Raw genomic sequence first — 23,057 nt, forward strand, 5'->3', positions numbered from 1 at the left:
TTTCAGCATAACAATAATGCATGTTCCTGTTTTGTCTGGAGGAAATAAGCCCTTATACTTTCTGAAATCAAAGCCCTATTTTTATTTTAGATTCTTTGCTGTTGATATTTGTGCAGAAGGTGATTAAGCGGTAATTTTCCGTTTGTCAGTAGAAGAATCGTGCTCATCATCACCTTTGTGCATAATGATCTTGTCTATCCTGATTAGGGAAATTATTTCTGCATTTGGCCAGTGAACAATCTTTTTTCCTTTTTAAAATTATTGATAGAAAAGTGCTGCTAATACTGTTTCTCTGGTCACTGTTGTTTACACTTCTTTTTCCTTACAATTTCCCATCATTGCTGCTCTTGGTGCACAAAAAACATAGTACAGGCACAACCTGTGCAGACAGGGCTCAGCATGCTACCATCTGGTTTGCAAAGCCATGCCAGCCCTAGTGGAATTTTTAATAGAATCCAGGAACCAAAAGACAAGATCATCTATTGCTCTGTTCCATAAATTAGTTGCCCACTAGAATTAGTAGGCATAAGAGGGAAATTTCTACTATAGAGATGCCCTGTCTCCATAGACTTCACAGTGTATTAGCCTGAATGAGTTCTAGTGTTGCCAACTTTCAAGATTTTATCATGAGTCTCCTGATACTTAAAGTCCCAGCTCCTGGATTTGTGCAACTAGATAAGAATCTCAGCTTTCATTAAAATAAAAAGTAAGTTTTTAGCCCTCAAGATTGCAGAGGAAGCTTAGAAACATGTCACAAGTGCAGCTTAAAGGCTTAGAAATAAGATAAATAAAGTGAGCCCCAAATGTATTATCATCGTTATTTAAATCTTAGGATTTTTAAGCCAAATTTATGGTTACTGGGGAGCTGACTCATGATTTCTGAACACTTGGGGTTGGCAGCACTGGAAGCTCAAACATCATTCTTCCCATACAGGTGCTATCGCTCTTTCAAATTCTAGGATAGACAAAGCTAACTATGTTATGAAACACATTACAAAACACTATTATGGCTGTAGATCTCAGGAATATACTTACATATTTTGAATTGCAATGCAGACAGGGCCATAGATTAGAGACTACAGGCCCTGTTCTATGTTTGTAAAGAGTCCAGCACAACAGGGCCCCAATTCAAAATGGGGACTTTGAGCATTGCCATGATATAAATGTTTATTAATAATGTGTAGTAATAATCTTAAAGAAAAGCATGCAGTGTGTCTCAGCACCTAAAATAGTGGATTAACCAGATGATCCTAAAAGGTACTTTCTATCTCTCATTTCTATGATCAAATTAATATTGGTTACAGGTTGGCATACTCACAACTCACTGATTTCCAAACTGGCTTCTGCCCCGGAAGCTGGATACCATTAGAAGGAACTGGTGACCCTGGCACTGTCTCAAACGTGGGCTGATAGGCAAGGAAAAATGATCAGACAGCAATGAAATTAAAGGCATGTGGACAGACACTTCTACAACTCAATCAACAGTGTATCAATCCCTGTTTTTGTCACTAAGTTTAAACAATCCATTCTGATTTGCCAGAGAGAGATTTTCATTACCCAGCCTGTGTAAGTAATCTTCTTCAGGCTGCAGATGTGGATCATGTTGAGGTCAGTGAGTATTGCCACAGCTTTACACAGTTAATGAGTTCTCCCACACGTAATGACTGAAATTAACTAATGAAATTGCTTCAGATAACTGCAGCAAGTTAAAGGTTTGTATCAATGTGTAATTTGTCTTGCTTTTAATCACCATGGTCACATTCTGCAAGGTGCTGTACACCTCCTAAAAAGTGCTGAACACGCTCAACTCCCACTGAGGGGCTGCAGGAATTGAAGGCACTCAGTACTCTGCAGGACTGGAAATTTAACAAGTAAATAAATGGATGGCCAAAACCAACGGGAAATGCACTTCAACATTTTCTTCCCATAGGCAACACTGTGTGGAAACTGGGGTTACATGAATAACACAGGTTCTTCATCATAGTGCGACAAACATTTTTTTAAAAAAATCTTTTTCCTATTGCTTAGTTTTGTTTGGTTTTGCCCAGAAAATTGTTTTGCATTGTGTAAAAATGCTGTGTGTGTGTGAGTGTGCGAGAGAGCGGAGGGGGGGAGGGAGAGAGAAAGATAAAAACAGCGGCTTAAAGTCAAAGGGTAACTTTCACTTGGTGTGACACATTTTTGTGTGCTGAATTTGCCCTTGTGATTAGCAGCTTTGGAATAGATCATGAGGTAATACTTAGTCCTGCCATGAGTGCAGGGCACTGGACTAGATGATCTCTCGAGGTCCCTTTGAGTTTTACGATTCTATGATTCTCTGAGGAGAATTTGGAGCAGGAAGACATGTTCAGGGATGAAGAAAGGGTAGAAATATTAAAAACAATTAGAAGGCTACTTGGTGAAATCAATCATTGATAAAATCTTTGTTTTAAAACCTGTTCTGTTCTCTACATCCTGCTGGCATCCCAGAGAATTGTATTATTTCTCGCATACCCTTGTTTTACATGCTCCCCGATCCCTTGAGGTTCAGCATCACAGCCATCGTCTTTCCAGTGGAGGGGTGCTGATGAGAACTCTGCTGAACCCATCAAAGCCGCTCTTTAAACAGCTGAATAAACCATTTAGCAATATGAGGTGGTGCCTTCCCCAGAGGCAGAAAACACTGTCTTCCCAGTTTGTAGTTAACGCACATGGGAGCAGTACTCAGACTGATATAAAATGGCAGATATTTAAAAGGACGGCAGACCTTCCAATTTGAACACTGAAATAATGTTGCAGTTGTTTTATCCAATCTTATCCTTTGAGTTATTTGGATAACAAAAGTTAAACGTAAGATGAATAAAATATCTCCTGAGAGAGTCCATTTAATAGGCTACCAACCTGATAGCAAACAGGATTTGAGTCACAAGGTTTCCTTTTAACTATAATCCATTAAAAAGCAAGGGCTGTGTAAAAGAAATGAAATATGGTAGCATGATTTTATGATTTTTAAAAGCCCAGCATTAAAAGAAATGTTTTATGACAAGCTGTGTGAAGTGCAAAAAGTAGGCAAATAAGAGAAATGGTGAACATGAATTAGATTTGTAAAATCCTTCCAGCCTTGATAATATAAAGCATTATAAATAACACAGGGAAAACTAACAGGGCACTCTCTCTGTTGCAACCTGTTTCTGCTGGGCATATGATTTAGGAAAGGGAGATTGTTATGGACCCAGCTATGGATCAATTACTCTCTGCCTCAACTCCAGTGTAGTTTAGAGCAGCTTGCAAGATGCTCTAATATGAGTCCGTTGAGTATATTCCCCTATAAACAATGTTGGGAATAACTAAAAGACATCACATTCCGGCCTCTTGCCTCCGCATCAGTAAAGGGAGTGGCATGTAGGAGTCAACTCCGAAGGTTCTATGTGAGCCAGGGACACTTTCATGATAGGGGTATCCCCAACAGGGGATTTACAGGAGGTTTCTGCTTGTTATAGCACCTGAGTAACAAAAAGGGAACAGATTGGGACACATAATCTCCTCCATTTTTGATAGTACATGATTATGGTATATTGATAGTGTCCCTTAAAAACAAAAGATTAGAAAGTTCATTTTCCAATAAATGTGCTAAACCTAGTGGGCCAAATTCTGCCCCCCGTTACATGTGTGCAATGCCATTGACTAGGATGTGGTTCCAATGAAGGCAGAATTTGGTCCAGTTCAGGTATCCTGATTCAGGCCTACACTTAGTTGTTCATCAAGTCATTATTGATGCTAAAAATGCCTCCAGTGTTTACTTGCACTATGTGCACAGGAAGAGGAAATCTGACTAGCAAGAAAAAGGTGGAGATGGAAATGCTCATTTCCTTTAAAAGCTTTCCACTATACACAAAATGTAAAAACAAACCATCAGAGCATCACAAAGGCAAAATTTCAATGTCAGCACTGCAGCCAAGAAACATAAACACTAAAGAGATGTTCATGTTAAAGTTCTGTTCATGCTGCCTTTGCTTTTTGAGAGATTCATATTTTCAAGCATAGTAAGTGCAAATGTCTTCTCATGCAAATGACTCTAGTTTAGTTAGTTATTTACTATTTTAATTAGATCCTGGTCCTTCATGCACTACTCTGAGCAACACTCCTCTGAAAATCAAGAGGAGTTTTACTTATCGAAGTGTGCATGGTCAGGTCCTTCATTAGTCTGGAGCTTAACTTGCTCCCCACTTTTGGACTTTACTGATAGGTTGTACTAGGCACCAAACTGCCTGATTTTCAGATCTGTTGAGCACTTGCAGCTCCTAGAAACCTTAATGGAAGCTGTGACCATTCAACACCCATGAAAATCCGGCCACAGTGACTGATGTGCCATTGCCCCACCTCTGAAACAGGACTGAGTTGCCTCATCTAGGGGAGGGTAAGATTGCTTCAAGGGAGCATTATCCTCCTTGAAGCACCAGGGAGTTCCTGGATGGCCTGGAAGGATGTAGCATGTTTCCCATTTCTAAGGCCTCGTCCAGACTAGGGGAGGAAAATCGATCTTAGATACGCAACTTCAGCTACATGAATAACGCAGCTGAAGTCAAATATCTAAGATCGAATTACTCACCTGTCCAGATGGCGCGGGATCGATGTCCGCGGCTCTCCGCGTCGATTCCGGAACTCCGTTTGGGTTGATGGAGTTCCGGAATCGATGTAAGCGCGCTCGGGGATCGATATATCGCGTCTAGACTAGACGCGATATATCGATCCCCGAGCAATCGATTTTAACCCGCCGATACGGCGGGGTAGTCTGGACGTGGGCTAAGCCAGGTTAGCTCTTCCGGCTGGAACAGAGGCAGAACAGGGCCGTGAACAAGGCAGAACAGGGTGATACTTTCTTGCCACTAACTTTGGGGTGGTTTGTGCTCTTTTGGGAGTAGTTCTGTGCTCAGAGTGAAGGATCTGTAACCATGGATAGCCTCTAAGACCGGGTACAAGGACTCCTTGTGCCATATTCCCCTCCTTGTGCACTGACCCAGGGATCATTCACAATCTGGCCTTATGCCTGTTCTTGGTTAGATAACCCTGACGTTTAAGAGTTCCAATTCATTATGCAAGCAACTGAGGCAATAGGTTTCAAATGAGTCTAGAAACCCAGGTTTTTCCTTCTCTATGCAGTGTGGAAGACTTCACTAAACCTGTCAATTTGCCTAGGATGCTTTCCTCCCCCTGGTGCCTGTTGTCCCTGCTCGCTGACAGCAAAGTAAATCAAAAATAGAAAAAGAAAGGCAGAATGCTCTGTACAGCTATTTATGCAACCCGAACACTAACAATTTGTATTCTTCTTCTCCACTTGCCACTGGGCAAAGCTAAGTGAGTCACTCTCATAAAAAGAAATCTCACCTTGTGGTTTAATCACCCTTTTCCTCATCACTAAGAGTAGAAGATAGTTATCCATCCCGTATCTCTATCCTCTGGGCAGCTGTACTGTTTATGATGCCTAGAGGCAGGGCCGGCGCAACCATTTAGGCAAACTAGGCGGCTGCCAAGGGCGCCTAGTGATTGGAGGCGCCTAAAAGTCCCCTCACGCGAGGAGGTGGAGTGGAGGTGAGCTGGGTAGGGGGACATGCAGGGAGGGCTGACCGCAGTAACGGGGGGAGGAGGGCAGGTACACAGGGGAACAGGTACCCGCCCCAGCTTACCTCCACTCTGCCTCCTCCACTGAGCACACAGCCCAGCTCTAAGTCTCCTCCAATCAGCGCCGCAAGCCTGGGCAGGGAGGAGAATTAGAATGGCGCCAGCGTGCTCAGTGGAGGAGGCAGAGCCGAGGTGAGCTGGATGGGGGAAAACCCAGGCAGGGTTAGCTTCCGTGGGGGGAGTCTCCCCAGGCAGGGTTAGCTGCCATGCGGGGAGTCTCCCCAGGGAGGGTTAGCTGCCGTGGCGGGGGAGAGGGGGGAAGTCTCCCCAGGCAGGGTTAGCTGCTGTGCGGGGAGTCTCCCCAGGCAGGGTTAGCTGCCGTGGCCGGGGAGAGAGGGGAACTCTCCCCAGGCAGGGTTAGCTGCCGTGGCGGGGGCGGGGGAGGTCTCCCCAGGCAGGGTTAGCTGCTGTGGGGATGGGGGAGAGTCTCCCTGGGTGGGGTTAGTTGCCGTGGGGGGATGGGGTGGAGAGGGATTAGCTGTCGTGGTGGGAGGGGTCGTTTCTGGGAGGGCTCCCCGGGTGGGGGGCTGAGTTAGCTGCCATGGGGGGCGGGGTTACCTGGTTGGGGGGTGCGAGGTGGAAGTTTCGCCTAGGGCACGAAACTTCCTTGCACCAGCCCTGCTTAGAGGGCTGGATGAAGACTGCATCTCTTCTTTTAATTTAGAGGGTTACACAAACTATTATGTGGAAAGACTAACTCTTTCCATGGCAAAAGTGATTAAAAGTCCTGCATGGCATTTCAGACTAGTACACAAACACTTGAAGAAAAGATGATTTATCTGGTACCAGCGATTCGGCCAAGCCAAGGTACATCAGTCATTGTGCACTAAACTGCAAACATTCATTCCCTACATTTCTCCTAACCACTGGAGAGTTGATAAATAAGACAGTCTTTCAAAATACCATAGCAGCTAGTCACACAGAGGGAGATTTTCAATGTCACACAGCAATTGAGAACCCAACTCACATTGACTTTCAATGGGTGTTTGCTGCCTGGCTGCCCTTTAGAACTCTCTCCTGTATTCTCTTTAAGTAACTGAGATAAACGTGTGAAATATGGCTGCGACTACAGGAAGTGTTTAGCAATACGGGTTGAACTGAACAATTGCATGGGAAGAAAGAATGAGAAATCCTAAGACTGTCATAACAGTTACTTTTTAAATCTTATATTAGAGTTTCACAATGCAGAACAAGTAGATGGGCTCCGTGTTCAAAAAGGTAATTGCAAAATGAAAACTTGAGCACCATGCCTTTAACATAGCTCTGGGACATCCAGTCCAGTAGTGAGAAACAAGAAAAAGACCAGCAGATCAACAAAAGATCATTAGATTCAACACTCTGTGCAACAAAAAGAACCAGTCCCCGTTTTTCCCCCTGGTGACTGCTTTTTATTAGCGTGATTAAACTTCATTTTGCTGCACGAACTGCACATTCTGCCATACTTATTGTATCTAAGAAGTTTCATAGGGTGACTAACATACCAATACCTCATGGTAAAAAGAGATGCAGAGCTTTAAGATAGGTGATAGATATTTTACCTAAGGAAAACACCTAATCTTACAAAAAGTGTCATGAGATCTTTAATGTCTGAGCAAAGTAGTCTGGGATTTTGGAGTCTTAACCAAGAGACTCTACTCACAGGAAACCATGGTACTTGGAGGATATGGTGCTGTGCCAATCTTGCTAGGATATGAACTTGTGGTTCCAGGGAGGCTATTTTAAACTGGAGATTGAGACCACTAAGCTAATCCTCCAGATGTTTTACTTTTGAACTCCTATTTTAACGGGAAGCAGCTGTGCTTTGTCTGTTTAATGGACTTTTGCAGGTTATTAGTGCGTAGCGCGAACCTTCTGGAAAAAATAAACAAATGAGAAGAGACTGAACAATTCCATGGAAGAAGACAGTTTCTTACTACTTTTCAACAATATAAGCTTCACTATACATGTTTAAAACAGGGCTTGGCAGTTCAGCTATGATCTGCATTAAGGACAACAGGAGTTACTCATTTTAATTCATGCATGCTGCTTTTGAGTTTTTAGTATGTGGACTTACGGCATACGATCAACTAAATCCATGTAAATACAATGCATGGGGATAAGCAATGGTAATTCTATATCTGTCCTCAGGGACAAGTGGATGAGACCCTACAGAAGAAAGGTTCATTCCTGAACAAATGAATCATGAATGGACTTTTATTTGCTTTATTAGTGAAATAAAGTTCCCAATGAAACAATCGCAAAGATGCCTCCAGGTGTTTAACTGCTTATGCATACTTGCCCCCTATTGCTTCATTACACAGGTTTTACTTCACTGCTAAGATTGCTGAGTAAATAGCATGTGTCCTCAGAAGCCAGCAAAAATTTGCACAGTTGCCAAAAGTAACTCACTGATATCCAAAAAATGAGGGAGTAAATGTTAGTCTTGATAGTGGATTACAGAATGAAGGTTGGCGATGGACACAACATTACATTACAAGTTAGTTGCAAAACTTTGCACCAGCTATTTTAGCTGGTTTTATTGTTCCCTATAAAAGGTAGCACATTTGCTTATATGACATCAAAAAGGTCCAGACTTGGCTGTTTGGGACAAGAACCATCATTTACTACTTCTACAATGCCTAGCACAGTGAGATACCTGGCTGAAGCATTTAGATGCTATAGCAATATAAATACCATTACCAAGTATTTGCCACTTACAGAAGAGTCATTAACTCCAAAGATGTCTCGCACATCCCTGACAGTGTGTTTGTTCTTCTTCCTCATAGTCTGAGTGTAGGTATTGTACCTTCTTTGTACTGCAGCGGCTTGCGTGCGGGTCAGTGTGGACAGCAGGGCTTGCCCATCCTCTTCTTCAGCCCCCGAAATCAGCGTAGATAGGCCCACATCTTGCAGCCATTCAGCTTCAAGTTCCCCCTCTGTGAAGGAGTGAGAGTGTTAACATGCCTTGTATGGGGTGGGTCAGAGGTAGCACAGTTGGTTTAGTGTGCCAGCCTTTACCTCAGGAAGACTCCGTTTCCAATCTGTCTTGGGCCACACAAGTAAGTAAAATTTACTTGTCAATCTTGAAAACAATCCCCAGCTTGGCTGTCTCTGCACAGAAGATGTTTAGAAGAAGAACAGCAGAAGAGTGGTAATTCAAGCCCACTGAGGTGCATCAATACAGCAGTGTGAAGAAGATAGCATAGTGCCTGCCCATAATCGCCTAGAAAGTTTACTAAACAATAGCCCTCATTAAAGAAGATGAATGAAACCCCTTTCAGTCCCACATATGTTGTGTATGAATGCTGTCATTTGAAAAAGGAAGGCTGGCAGTAATCCCTTCTGGTTTCACGATATCCAGTACTGCACAGGGTATTCCAGATGAGGTCACATCCTTGATTCATATACAGGCAACACAAATACGCAAAAGAGGAAATGGACTAATTTTCTCTTTCAGAGGAAAAGAGCTAATCAAAGAGCTCTTTCTTGATATATTATTTTTTTAATAGCATACTTGCATTTCCACATTTGCTCTAATTTTCCTTCCTGATGTACCAGAACCTGTACAAATGTGTCTATCAATCTGTAGATACAATTTACTGCACTTTGGCAGTTAGATGCACAAAGAAACAATTAAATTGCTTAGGTTTATGTAAGAGCCATTGACCCTGTTGCTTAACTTGCTTACCTATCCACAAGCCCCCAGAAACATACATAACTTTATCTCCCCGCTGTGTGTGTATGGCAGAGTGACCAATTTATTGATCCACTCCTTGTATCTGGTGTAACAGCTTACTTCCACAAATAGGACTAATGACTGCTCCTTTTCCTCCTGCCTGAGTTTGGAGATGTTGATTCTCATGCTGTTCTCACTCCTCTTTTGGACAGTCTCTATTTTCATCTGCATACAACTGCTGCTCCATCTACATTCTCGCCTGTTCCAGTTTCATGATTAAATTAATCTTGGCTCTGTTTGTAAACCAAGCTTGGCTTTCACAGTGCCAATGAAAAAAATAGTAGGGCTATCAAGGGATTAAAAAAATTAATCGCACAATTAAAGAAATTAATTGCAATTAATTGCACAATTAATCCCACTGTTAAACAATAGCATACAATTTATTTAAATATTTTTGCATGTTTTCTACATTTTTAAATATATTGATTTCAATTATAATACATAATACAAAGTGTACAGTGCTCACTTTATATTTATATTTGATTACAAGTATTTGCACTGTAAAAAAACAAAATAAATAGTATCTTTAAATTCACCTAATACAAGTACTGTAGTGCAATCTCTTTAGCTTGAAAGTTGAACTTACAAATATAGAATTATGTACAAAAGCACTGCACTAAAAATAAAACAATGTTAAATTTTAGAGCCTGCAGGTCCACTCAGTCCTATTTCTTATTCAGCCAATCGCTCAGACAAACACATTTGTTTACTTTTGCAGGAGATAATATTGCTCACTTCTTGTTTGCAACGTCACCTGAAAATGAGAACAGGTGTTCTCATGGCACTGTTGTAGCTAGTGTCATAAGATATTTAAGTGCCAGATGCGCTAAAGATTCATATGTCCCTTCATGCTTCAACCACCATTCCAGGGCACATACGACCATGCTGATGACAGGTTCTGCTTGATAACAATCTAAAGCAGTGCGGACCGACGCATGTTCATTTTCATCATCTGAGTCATATGCCACCAGCAGAAAGCTGGTTTTCTTTTTTGGTGGTTCGGGTTCTCTAGTTTCCACATGGGAGTGTTGCTCTCTTAAGACTTCTGAAAGCATGCTCCACACCTCATCCCGCTCAGAATTTGGAAGGCACTTCAGATCCTTAAACCTTGGGTCAAGTGCTATAGCTAGCTTTAGAAATCTCACATTGGTACCTTCTTTGCGTTTTGTCAAATCTGCAGTGAAAGTGTGCTGGGTCATCATCCGAGACTGCTATAACATGAAATATATGTCAGAATGCAGGTAAAACAGAACAGGGGACATCCAATTCTTCCCCAAGGAGTTCAGTCACAACATTTAATTAACACATTTTTTTTAAATGTGCGTCATCAGCATGGATGCATGTCCTCTGGAATGGTGGCTGAGGCATGAAGGGGCATATGAATGTTTAGCATATCTGGCATGTAAATACCTTGCAATGTTGGCTACAAAAGTGCCATGCAAATGCCTGTTCCCACTTTCTGGTGACATTGTAAATAAGAAGCGGGCAGCATTATCTCCTTTAAATGTAAACAAAGTTGTTTGTCTCAGTGATTGGCTGAACAAGAAGTAGGACTGAGTGGACTTGTAGGCTCTGAAGTTTTACATTGTTTTGTTTTTGAGTGCAGTTATGTAACAAAAATAATCTACCTTTGTAAATTGCAGTTTCATGACATAGCGATTGCACTACAGTACTTGTATGAGGTGAATTGAAAAATACTACTTCTTTTATCACTTTCACATTGAAAATATTTATAACAAGTAATATATACTTTGATTCCAATTACAACACAGAATACAATATATATGAAAATGTAGAAAAACATCAAAAATATGTAATAAATTTCAGTTGGTATTCTATTAACAGTGCAATTAAAACTGTGATTAATCATGATTAATTTTAAATCGTGATTAATTATTTTGAGATAATCATGTGACTTAACTGTGATTAATCAACAGTCCTAAAAAATTGTAAAATAGGGTGTGAGCATGGTCAAAAAGATATTCTGCTTAGATGTCACCAAGAGGTTGGTGGATAGTTTTCCTCATCATTTGACCAGCTGTAGTACTTAAAAACAAGAGCTAAGTAGGAATGACAAAACCAAAGGATGATTGAACAGGAGTGAAACTACTTTATAGAAGTAAATACTGCATAAAATGATTCAAACATGTTTTAGCTAAATGGGCTTAGTTAAGGACTAGGAGCCATTGTTGGTTTTGTTTTAAAGTTATTTTCACACAGTATAATCCTCTGGTTTTTATTTAGAAATCAGTGTCTAGATACCATGATAGGGAGCCAGAATCCTCAATGTACAACTCCCTTTTTCTTTCAGAGAGTATTAGGGAAGAGATATTTCTTCTTCAGGCTCATGACAATTTCCATCTCAACTTTTCCTAAATTCTCATGCCACTCTTTAAGAATTCAGCTTTGCCCAAATGTCTCTGCTCAGCTCAGGGTGCAGCTCTGAAATGAACCTATAGAGTCGCCCCAGTTCTCAAAAATGCAGAGAACCTGCATTTTGGTTCCTCTCATGATTCCACGCTTTCCAATTCCATGGCACATAGCCATATGTCTAAATACCTCACACCTCATTGCTGATGGGATGACGAACCTGCAGCCAGGGGTCTCCCTGTACCGCTTGGTGAGCTACCGCTCAGCCTTCTGTGATGTCACTAATGTGTTCATCACTTGCCCCACTTCTTCAGCCCTGTAGCTCTCAAGATGAATTCTCTTGCCCTCGATTACTAATGTCAACAGTATGAAAGTTCTCTGATCTTTCTGAAAACACATGATCACGAGAGAAAGATTATTTTGTCTCTAATAAAATTATTTATGTTGGGAATGATTTCCCCTTCACATTCTCCTCAAACCATCTGTTTCTCTTCCTCTCCCATTTTCCTCAAAGATGTATCAAAAGATTTTTATTATTTTTAATGGCTTTCCATATTGATTTTCTTGTGTTTTGGATCATTAGTAAGTAGTAGTAGTGTTATCTAAATTTGATTTATAATTATAACTGAGTATTCCAAAAACTGTTGGTCCAATACTCCAAATATTTTCCTAATGCTCAGTAGTTAGAATGAGCACTTCCTCACTGAATATGTTTCTGAAAGCAACAATATTCAGGACACATAGCGGTAACTACAGTGTAGAAATGTATTGGATTTTACCCTGCAATTTCATTTTTAATTCAGAGCAGAGGGGACAAAAAAAAATCAATGAATGTAATCAGACAAATGATAAACCTGAGAATGCAGAATAATCTATATAGTTGTGAATGTTTCAGTTAACAGCAGTGTACTGTGATGTTTCTGAAAACGAGGATAATTGGTAGCAGCTCAGATACTGCCTAGACTCCACAAAGGTTCAGGTACCTAAAGAGTGCAATTAAATTGCATTGAATGTGGCGGTAAGCCAGTAACATCCTAATTCTCAATAAAAGTTGAATTGAAAGAACACAGTACAGTGCTTTTAAAATATAACCCTAGATGTTATGTCAGCTCAGGCTTCTGATAAAGAAGTATAGTTTGCTTTTGGATTGTAACAGACTTGTGTAATAATAACAGATATGTAAAATATCAAACACTCTCCATCTCAAATTTCAATTTTCAAATATACAGTGTTAGGAAAAAGACCAGAGGTAATTTATTTTGAGATGGCATAGAAAAGTGGAAACATATTCAGTATGGTTCATATTAGTGATGGACGAATTTCAAAAAGTTTTGAAGTTTGAATGACATGAGTACCCAAAAATACAGATCCAAACAATCTCTCTTAGGTTTAGATGTTGGTTTGGAAGTCTTATAAAAACAGGCCCTCACAATGATACATCTGAATGATAGCCATACTGAAAAGGGTTAAATAAACCCCTTTTTCTGGGTGTTGCACAACTTCCTCTTTGGGTCGTAGCTAAAACAAGGAAGAGAACACACACAAGAAATTAAAAGAAAACCAAATAAATTGGACTTCTTCTAGTCTTCAAATAGATTCAGTTTTGGTTTGTTTCATGTTTGGGATGAAATTGCGTTTAAACTCCTCTCTTAGCTGCACCATTTCATTTATCTCCTCTCTCTTACTGAAACATGGGTAAGATTAATTCAGAAAAATCTGCTCCAGAAATCAGAGTGCCAATTCCTGAAAACACAACATTGAATAAGTCTCTCTCTATATCTATATCAAGAACTTACTTTGTGTTGACTGCTAAATTCAGAGATGGAGCTCCCATTCGTCTGTTACAGCTAGCCCCCTACTCCATTTTGTTTCTTACAAGCTATCCCCATACTCCATTTTGTTTTTGTTCTCCTCCTGTGGCCGCCCCTCCCTGGCTGTTAAGTTGTTTACCAGGGCCACTGCCCTTCTCAAAGGGAGGGCCCCTTAAGTTGTTTTACCAAGAGCCATTGCCCTTCTCAAAGGGATGGCCACTTGTGCTGCGTGCTAAGTGGGACCACTGCCCTGTTCAAAGAGTTAGTCCTGTTATCACCTTGTTGAACCTGGGCTTGGTGTAGGGCAGGCAATGTCCAGAGCTGCAAGACCTATTGTGCTTTTTAAGATCCTGGGCATGAGTCATAGGCCTCATGTGCTTTTGAGTCACCTATTGCACAGGACTCTGCCCAGGCATGTCTCTGTGCTCACCTGCAGTTTTTTCCCTGTGCCTCCTTCCCTGTGACAGAGGGAGCCTATCAGGATCACTGGTGGGAAACTGCCTAAGTTTGCCTTTAAAAACAGACATTTTTGAAACAAACATCAGAAAGCTTCCTGCATTGCTGCCTGGTCTGATCAGCCAGGGGTTTTGGGGGGTCCTTTTTCCACTCTTGTTTTATTTTTGAGCGTACCCCCGGTTTTTAAAACCCCCCTCCCACGAAGAACGAATTGCTGCCTGAGAGATCTCCTGATTATCAAGACCGTACCGAGCCCTCCTTGCTTCTTCTGATGTTACTGCTGCTTCTGCCTTTGCTGCTGCCTTGGGGACTGGTAAGAATCCCTCTGTGAAACTTTCCATACTTTTTTTTATTACTTTAGCTGCTGGCTCTGTTTCCTCAGCACACAGACTCAAGCTAAACCTTGGTCTGTGTCTTAAAACCTCTCTTAAACTCAGGGGCGCTTTGCTGCTAAAAATAAGCTTGTGCCAGCTGCTAAGCTCTGCTCCCTGCTTTCAGCTGTATCCACTGCTGCAGCCACCATCCCTTGGCTTCCTTGGGGGCTGCCTTGGGAGCTGTATCCTGGGCACATACCACTCTGCCCTCTGTGACTTCCCCATAGCATAAGGTGCACCGTAGGTTTTGCTTTTTAGTTTAATAAGTCATAGTTTGCTAAGACTGTAGAGCTTGTAAGTTTCACCTGCCTTGTTATAGTTTGCTGTTTTGTTGCTCTGTATAGTTGCTTGTTATAGTTTGCTTAGAATTGTGATATTTGTTGTTTTGCCTAGTCGTTGATTAAGATAGATTTAAAAAAACCATTGCCTGGTTGTATTCTGTACCTGTTTTATTACTTTGTATAAGCTGCTTGTAATTTATATAAGTTTAATTAAGTTAAAGGATAGATAAGGTTTTTACTGCTTGAATTCATCTTCCCGCTGTCCCAATCTCTCCCTGAACTTTCCCATGTCTGTTTTTCCCCCGCTCCAATCTCCCCCTCTGTGTACTTCTCCGTGTCTCCCTGTGGTAACCCCTTGCTGTTCCCCACCCTCCCGTAACTTCCCAAACCCTTTGCCGCTTCTTTCCCTTTTTTTTTGGGGTGTCCCTCTAGCCCTTCTTTACACCTCTCTGCTGCCTCTCCCTGTATCCCCTCTGTTCATGCCCCCACTCCTCCGCTGCCCCTCCCCTACCGAAGATCACCATCCCACTGCTCCGTTTGTCTTCACCCCGCTGCTCCGCAACTTCCCTGAAGTGCTCTCCACTGCTGCAACCTGCTTCTTCCCTCAGCTGTCTCCCCCATTCTCCACATGCCTTCCCATTGCTTACACGTTCAGCGCCCTCCCCTCTTGCTGCTCCCAGACTCCCCTTAAGTGCGCTCCAGCTGCTCTGGTCTCCCGTACCTCCAGCCCGCAGGCTCCTGAAGACTGCTGCTCTGGGCTTCACCCCACAGGGCTTCAGAGTCTCTCGCTGCATGCAGCTGCACTCTCCTCTCGTTAGTTACCACTAATCACTCACTCCCCTCCCGCTTGTTGACCCAGCTTTTAGGTACACTCTTGCTATCACAGCCTCACAAATTAAGTCAGTAATTTTCTACATTGCATAATTTTACTTATCACCCATATTGTATTATTGCACTGTGACTCACATTTTACTTGTGGTTATAACACCCCATTAGTTGCCTCCATTTTTCTAATATTTGTATACCATTTTTATATAGAAGCTACCATTTTATTTTGCATTCCACACTGTATCTAGAGTTGTTCCTATATAAAGTTGAGTTGCTTATTGACTGTACTGTATCCCATTGTGCTGAACCCCAGTTACTGTACCCCACTATTAAAACTCCCTACACTGTTCAGTAAGAACCCCCTCCTTATCGTCTATTATAAACACCTTACACACCCCATCCCATCACATTTCATTGTTAAATTCCCACCACTTCCTTTTTCCTTTAATGAAGAAATTAATTGGCACCCCACCTGTGTGGTAATTGCTCCCCAAGATCCCATATACCTGCAGGCAGGGACACCACTGACATAGTATCATTTTGGCACATTTGTGATTCTTGACTAGGGTATGGCTACACTTGCACTTCAAAGCGCTGCTGCGGCAGCCCTTTGAAGTTTCGAGTGTGGTCACAGCGCCAGCGCTGGGAGAGAGCTCTCCCAGCGCTGCACATACTCCACATCCTCTACAGGTGTAGCTTGCGGCGCTGGGAGCTGTGCTCCCAGCGCGGTGGCACTGTTTACACTGAGGCTTTACAGCGCTGTATCTTGCGGCGCTCAGGGGGGTGTTTTTTTCACACCCCTGAGCGCAAAAGTTGCAGCGCTGTAAAGCACCAGTGTAGCCATGGCCTAAAATACTATGGATGGGTGTGCCCAAGCCAACCCTCCAGATGTAAATACCTCAGACTTTAAAGGAAATCAGCATTCCAATCCACATTTTATGGCTCAAGCCCATCTGTACATTCATTACATCCATGCTGGGAGTTTGGAGGAGTGGAGATCAGGATATTAGTGAAAGAATTTAGTCAAAGTAAAATATGAGAGGACAAGTTTGGAATTTGTATGCTCACCATCAGCTGGTTTGACTTCTAATAGTGTTTGTTCTTCTTGTCCTTGTTCACTGTTTTCTTTGATACTTTCCACTTCACACCAGAAATCCTCCATTGAGGTGCTATCCACGGAGGCCTGGGAATTTGAACGGCTGAACATGGGAGGACGTAAGGACTCATTGGAAAGCATCCTGTTAATTCTTCGGCACTGAGGGAGGGATTTTCTGGAAGAAGATAATGATAAAAAATGGAAACACTGTATCTTTGTCTTTTTTCTGAAATTCTATCTTCTAACACAAAAATGAAGCTTACAGTCAATGCATCAACTCACGCTGTTTTGAGGTTAGCAGTGGACATAATGGTGGAAACAGGACAGAATGAAGGTAGTCTTTACTCAGAATATTCTCATTTCGCAGCTTTAGTCACAATCTTAGGTTACCTTTGTCCTCATTTTGGGTTTTTTTAATTTAATAAAAAAAAAATTTTATATTGTGAAGTGCTGATTATTAGCAGTGGACTGGGCACTGGACTGGGACTCAGGAGACCTGGCTTCTCTTCTCAACTCTATCACTGCTCTACTGTGTGACCTTGAGCAAGTAACTTTACTTCTTTGTGTTTCAATTTCCCCTTCCCGCTTTACTCTATCTGTTCTCTTTTGCTCCTAAATTTTTCCAGGCAGAGACTCTTATACTATATGTGTATATGTTCTGTATGTCTACTATATGCCCAATGAGTGTATGATCTTAGTTGGGCCTTTTTGCATGACTGTAATACACACAATAAATAATACCAAGTGTGCAATGGGATTTGGAGAAAAGGTCCTAATGGTAAGGAGAAGTGTCCCAGGAACTGGAGAAGAAGGTTCTGTCACAGGGCCATCCAGTACTCACCTACTTGAATTAACAGAAATACAATTTCTCTTTCTCTTCCTTTTCAGTGTGTCATGATCCTGGCCAACAACCCTTTATTCAAACCCACAGACATCTCACTCCATAAAAATGTATTTCCCTTCTCAGGGTTCCCCGTTCCATCACTGTTTTCATGGGGAATTTATAAACAAAATGATTTAATGCCAAAGAATTCACTTATTCTTTCCCTCTTGTGTAGTTGTTCCAAGCTGAGGTGCTGGCTGTTTCTCTGAGAATGCCGGAACACTCCTTGATCATTTGGGTGGTCTAAGCCGATTAGTGCTGCAGCCCAGAGCTGAGCTCAAGGCTAGGGATCAACAGGGGAAACAATGGAACAACAAATTCCAGCTGTGGACATTATCAGTGCTTATACAAGGCAAAGCGGAGCTGCTGTCCCATTTCTCTCTTTGATTATGGAATGTACATTACAAATGGCATGCTTGCCAAACATGCTCATTTGCACCAGCCAGATGATAAGGAAGGAATTTAAGCTTTTAAAAGGGTGAAGAAAATATTTCCAAAAAGCAGAAAAAAATATGATTCTGATAAATGCTCTTTTGGAAGAGCAAAGTTGTAGTCCACATATTTTCTCATGAACTGCTAGTAGTTTAAACATACAGTGACCATTATTGTTTTAATAAGGGCAAGGAACAATCAAGAAAATACAAGGGGAATTCATGACATCAAACTAGTTAAAGCTATTTGAGTGATTTCCATGGAGTTTGTCCACTGGAGAGACCAGAGCATCTCAATTGGCTTCAGGACATAAAACCTCAGTTGACCGAGTCACCAGTGAAATCATCATATGGCTCTGTGTGGAAACTGTTATCCCTGTTATTTCCAAATTCACCCTCTCCTCCCCCGACCCCACGCATCGGCAAGAAACACAAAAATGTAAATAAATCCCAGAATCTTTAAAAGCCATGTGGCAATAGCTCACAGAGAGCTCTAATAAAGTTTTAGTTATTAAAATAAAACACACCGTAACCAATCTGAGTATCTGAAGGGGGAGGCAGTGTTTGCTAGTCAAATCAATATAACTACTAATGTTTCTGATCTGATATTCTCAAAGTTAATACAGAACATAAATCGGATGAAAGGTGCACTTCTATAGTGACTAAACCGAGATTGGGGCTCCGTTGTACTCGGCATTGCAGAGTTGTGCTCCAAAGGGCATATGATACAGCAGTTGTTCTTAGCCAGGTGCTACAATGCCCAGGGTGGTGTTAGGGAGCGGTGACCACTTTACCCTGCCCAGAGTGTTAAATAGGAGAGGGATCCCAGCTGAATGAGGAGACAGGTCCCCGTATAGAAAAATTTGAGAACAACTAATCTAAATAGACAAGATAGACAAAGGTTAGGGGAAATAATTATTGTCTCTATTTTACAGATGGGCAACTGAGGCCTGGATAGATTAAGTGACTTGCCTAAGGTCACACAGGAAGTCTGTAGCAGAGCCAGGAACTGAAACCAGATGTTAAGAATCCCAGTCTAGCATCTTTATTACAAGACATCTTTCTCTTCTCTGTAATCAAAATGCAAGTGAAGATTCTTGTTTAAAAAGAGCTTCTGCATGACACCATTTCAAAGAACAGTATCTTTGTTATAAACCCTTGTCAGAAATTAAGCACACATATCAGGTCAGAAGTCCTTTAACAACAGTCATTAAAATGAATGCTCCTTTCATTCCTGCAATCAAATCTATGTTGAAGAGGCAGCAGAACATGTTCCCAGATAACATAACTGGCTGAATTGGACTGTCTTTTAGTCATTGTCAGGGAATTCAAACATTTCCTGCCTTCCCAGTGTGTGGAATACTGACCATGACCCTTGCGCTCCTGGAGCATCAGCCAGCCTGATCTCTGGGCTCTGACTCCTTCAGCACTCAGCTAACTCAAACTGAGGCCTTACATCACCATATTAGGAAGAATCTGTACAGAGTTGGTAGTTTCAACAGCAGTTAATATGGTATTTTGTAATATTACCATAGAAAAAACTAAATGCAAAACAGATGAGTAGCATGGCAACATCTAATGTGACAACCAACATTTACCAAATACATCCAAGGTTACAGAGTAATTAACATATATTCAGAACAACATTAAAAGTACAGAACAAAATTTGAAAATCAGAACAGTCTACCAGGAGTTGTATATTTGACGTTTGTTATCTCATCTCAGATTAAATCATGCTGTGTAAAATTCACATCACAAGAAAGATTAAGCAGTGACACATGCATCTTATTGGTATACAACTGAAGTTTGCTTCCAGGTGGTCTGGTTCACACATTATTATGATGCTTGCTATTAAGAGCATGTGCATTCAAGTAGACTTCCAGCTGCCTTACTGATCCATATATTTGGACCTTTGATCCTGGAGGAAGTGTTTTTGCCTGTAAGTGACAGCAGCGTTTGTCTGCATTTCCTTCTAGCAAATGTTTTTCAAAATAGTTTCAGGAAAAATATCCCAGGAGAAGCAAAGCAGGTCTATATTCTTCATCACTATTAACTCACTCTTGAAAGACACTGATCGAGCACTGACTCAGCACACTGGATGTGAGTGGTCCTAGAATAACAGCTCAGCTGAGGCTAAATCACCAGGGAACAATGGAAGCAGTCATCCTACCCTTCAGCAGGGCCAGCTCCAGCTTTTTTGCCGCTCCAAGCAGCGAAGAAACAGTAAAACAAACCTGATTGAGCTGCCACCAAAGTGCTGCCAAAGAGGATGAGAGGGAGTGAAGCACCCACTGCTGAATTGCCACCAAAGACCAGGGCATGCCACCCCAACAATGGACGGACTGCTGCCCCTTTCTACTGGACACCCCAGGCACCTGCTTCCTTCGCTCGTGCCTGGGGCCGGCCCTGACCTTCACCCACTTCACTCAGTGGGGCCAGGTTTTTTATTTTTCTTGCTGGCTATTAGGCCACTAAACGACTGAGATGATCCTGTTGCTCTTTAAGAAACACTTGAAAAGAAGTAATGATACAGGAGTAGCAATAGTAAAGTTTCATCTATCTTAGTAACCCTCTCTTCCTTTGACAACTTTTTACAGGCAGGCATGAGTTGATCAGATAACAGTCTGACCAAAAATTAAGAGGAGAAGCTCATGCCCAGATCTTCTGGACAGAAGTAAAGACAAATGCAGAAAATGCTGGGAGAGAGAAATGAGTCTTCAAACATCAAACAAATACTGCAGTGATGTGACTAAAATGGATGAAATAGTTTATAAGGTTGGGATTTACAAAGCTTGCAAAAGGCAATAAAGATGGTAAAAGAGCGACAGTGAAAGAACTTGCTGCAAGGCCGCGCTCTCACTCATCTTGATTACAGAAGAAAGGGTTAATTGCCAGTAATGAGAAATATGAGGGTATCACGTTAAAAGTTTTCCACTGAAAACACTTTTGCAAGGAAGCAGAATATTTCCATAGAATACAAGGGAACTGACAGTTACCTTCTAACAATGAAGTAGTGTAATGGTAAATCAGACCTTTATATGCACATTTTATTTTCTCTCTGTAGGAAACCAATGTACAATTTAGAACTTGATCACACACAATGATTTTGATACTGCTCAGCCAATTCAATAAGCAGCTCTTTTCACATACCCCTGGAAAAGATAAATCAAACCACACACAAGGGGCTAGTTTTGGTAACACCTAATTATTGTTCAATGGCTGAGAAATGATAGGTCAGTGCTTGTGTTTTCAATTTAATTAAGTGATGAGTGGTGAAGAAGCTATAAAACAGGAGAGCAACGTAAACACCTTGTACTCAAAAGTTGCATTTAAACCTTATACAGGCAGAAAAGAGAGGGGACATTCTTCTTCTGTGGTCATAAAGATTCATTTCATATGACCACTGAGGATGCTGCACCACAATTAGTCTGTATAAACGCTGATGGGAAAAGGTAATTGGAAAATGAAGAGTAAAAGTTCTCACAAGTACTGTAGCATCAGGATCTCTCATCGCATGCAGTATTCATCAATGTTGTGTCTGAGTAGCTAAATTATCTACTGATTGTTAGCAAGCCTTCAATGGCACAAAAAATGCTGTAGGGTAATGTTGAATCTGGCCCGAAACCTCTTCATGCCTGAATTTCTGACACATGCACAAAAATGCTCTCTTCTGCCCCCTCAGCCCTCTCTAACTGCCTGGTTGTTATTTTTTAAAAGCTTTGTAGTGGGCACTTAAAATCATATAAGAGACTTTCCCCTGTGAATTGTGAACCAACTTCATTATAAGCTGTTAGAAAGCTGACATTTCTTTACTAGTTTCATTTACAATCTACTTTGAGACACAGGTATTGTTTTTCAAGAGAACACACAACTGATGCCAAATATCTCTCAGACCTATGATACAGATATCCAGTGTAAAGTAGTAAGTTGGCCTACATTAGTACTGTTATGCCTTTTGACCCAAATATTTGAGGTCTTAAAAATGGATGAGTCAGCTATTTATTTAATGTAATCCTGTTTATTTATGAAGTGTACACAAAATCCTGTTTCCTGGAACACAGTAGGAATTAAACAATAAAAGGCAGTTTCTTTGGCCATAGTTCCAACCCTCTTTCCAGCTAGTATTCTGCTTACAAAGCTCTCTTTACCTTCTCTCAGGGCCTTGCTTCCACTGTTTCTCTTGCTGTCTACTAGGATATTTGGCTGCGTGTCTTTGTTCCTCGTTGCTTCTGGGAGCTTCTGCCCATAGACACATATACTTCCATCAGAAAATGACCAGTGAAACCTCCTTGCCCACATAGCTCTGTTTCTGACAAGCCTTGCATGTGGCCTGTGCTTTGTGTGGTGGCTCCTATTGTTTCAGGAGCCCTTACTCCAAAAAAGGAGCTTATCTGCTTCTTACATTTATCCTGACTGAAGGGCATCCATCATGCCCACTAACTTCAATGAAGCTTCACCCAAACTCCACTGTAACTTTACCATGCAGCTGACAAACAACATGACAGTGCACAACAGACAGTGCAAAAACATTGCCAATACTGGATTTCGCTATTGATTTTCACAAAGGGCCCAGTCTCAAGACCTTGTAGAACCGTGCCCCAAAATCACATTCACTGCTCTTTTCAGCAAAGTGCTATTGTTAAATAACCTGAGATCTCATGTTGGCATGACTTGATTATTTTATTACAAAACACACAGTATGTCAGTGTTGCACATTTACTAGTGAGCTATGAAGTATTATTATAAATACTGTAACTAATATTTTTATCTTTCAAGACCTTTCTTTCCACCTCCAAAATACATTTTGTCTTGTTGTAATCTTGATTTTTTGATATTATGCTCATTTGCTTAACCATAAAACATCTGCCCATTCTCTCAGTCACTAACAGGAATTAGTAAGGTCATGCTATGTTTGTGCCCAAATGTTACCTACCACCAGTTAATAAAAAACATTTTACTCTTTAACTATAACTAGCTTTTATACAACATGTTCAGAAAGAGGAATTGAAATCTTGCTAAAATATTAGTAAGGAATACATTGAGCCTGGCCTGTGCATAAGCAGTAGAGAATGGTCATGAATCTTCCTCTGTTAATGAGCATGCAACTTGAAGGCCATCACAATCAGGGTCCCAGAACTTGGGGGAGCATAAAAA

At 41.3% G+C, this 23,057-nt stretch overlaps 1 protein-coding gene across 2 annotated transcripts in view; it reads right to left on the reverse strand.

Moving 5' to 3' along the window:
* The window catches only part of ARHGAP28 (Rho GTPase activating protein 28), a 98,458-nt gene that overhangs the window by 24,947 nt on the left and 50,454 nt on the right, over window positions 1-23,057 (reverse strand). For both annotated transcript variants that reach the window (XM_030552789.1, XM_030552790.1), the window contains exons 2-4: window positions 16,562-16,764; window positions 8,356-8,573; window positions 1,319-1,406 (exon numbers count right to left, since the gene is read on the reverse strand). In XM_030552789.1, the coding sequence (XP_030408649.1) occupies window positions 1,319-1,406; window positions 8,356-8,573; window positions 16,562-16,764 (509 nt within the window). The remainder of the gene's footprint in view (window positions 1-1,318; window positions 1,407-8,355; window positions 8,574-16,561; window positions 16,765-23,057) is intronic.

This window comes from Gopherus evgoodei, chromosome 2 (genome assembly GCF_007399415.2).
Source record: "Gopherus evgoodei ecotype Sinaloan lineage chromosome 2, rGopEvg1_v1.p, whole genome shotgun sequence".
Classification (NCBI taxonomy): domain Eukaryota; kingdom Metazoa; phylum Chordata; order Testudines; family Testudinidae; genus Gopherus; species Gopherus evgoodei.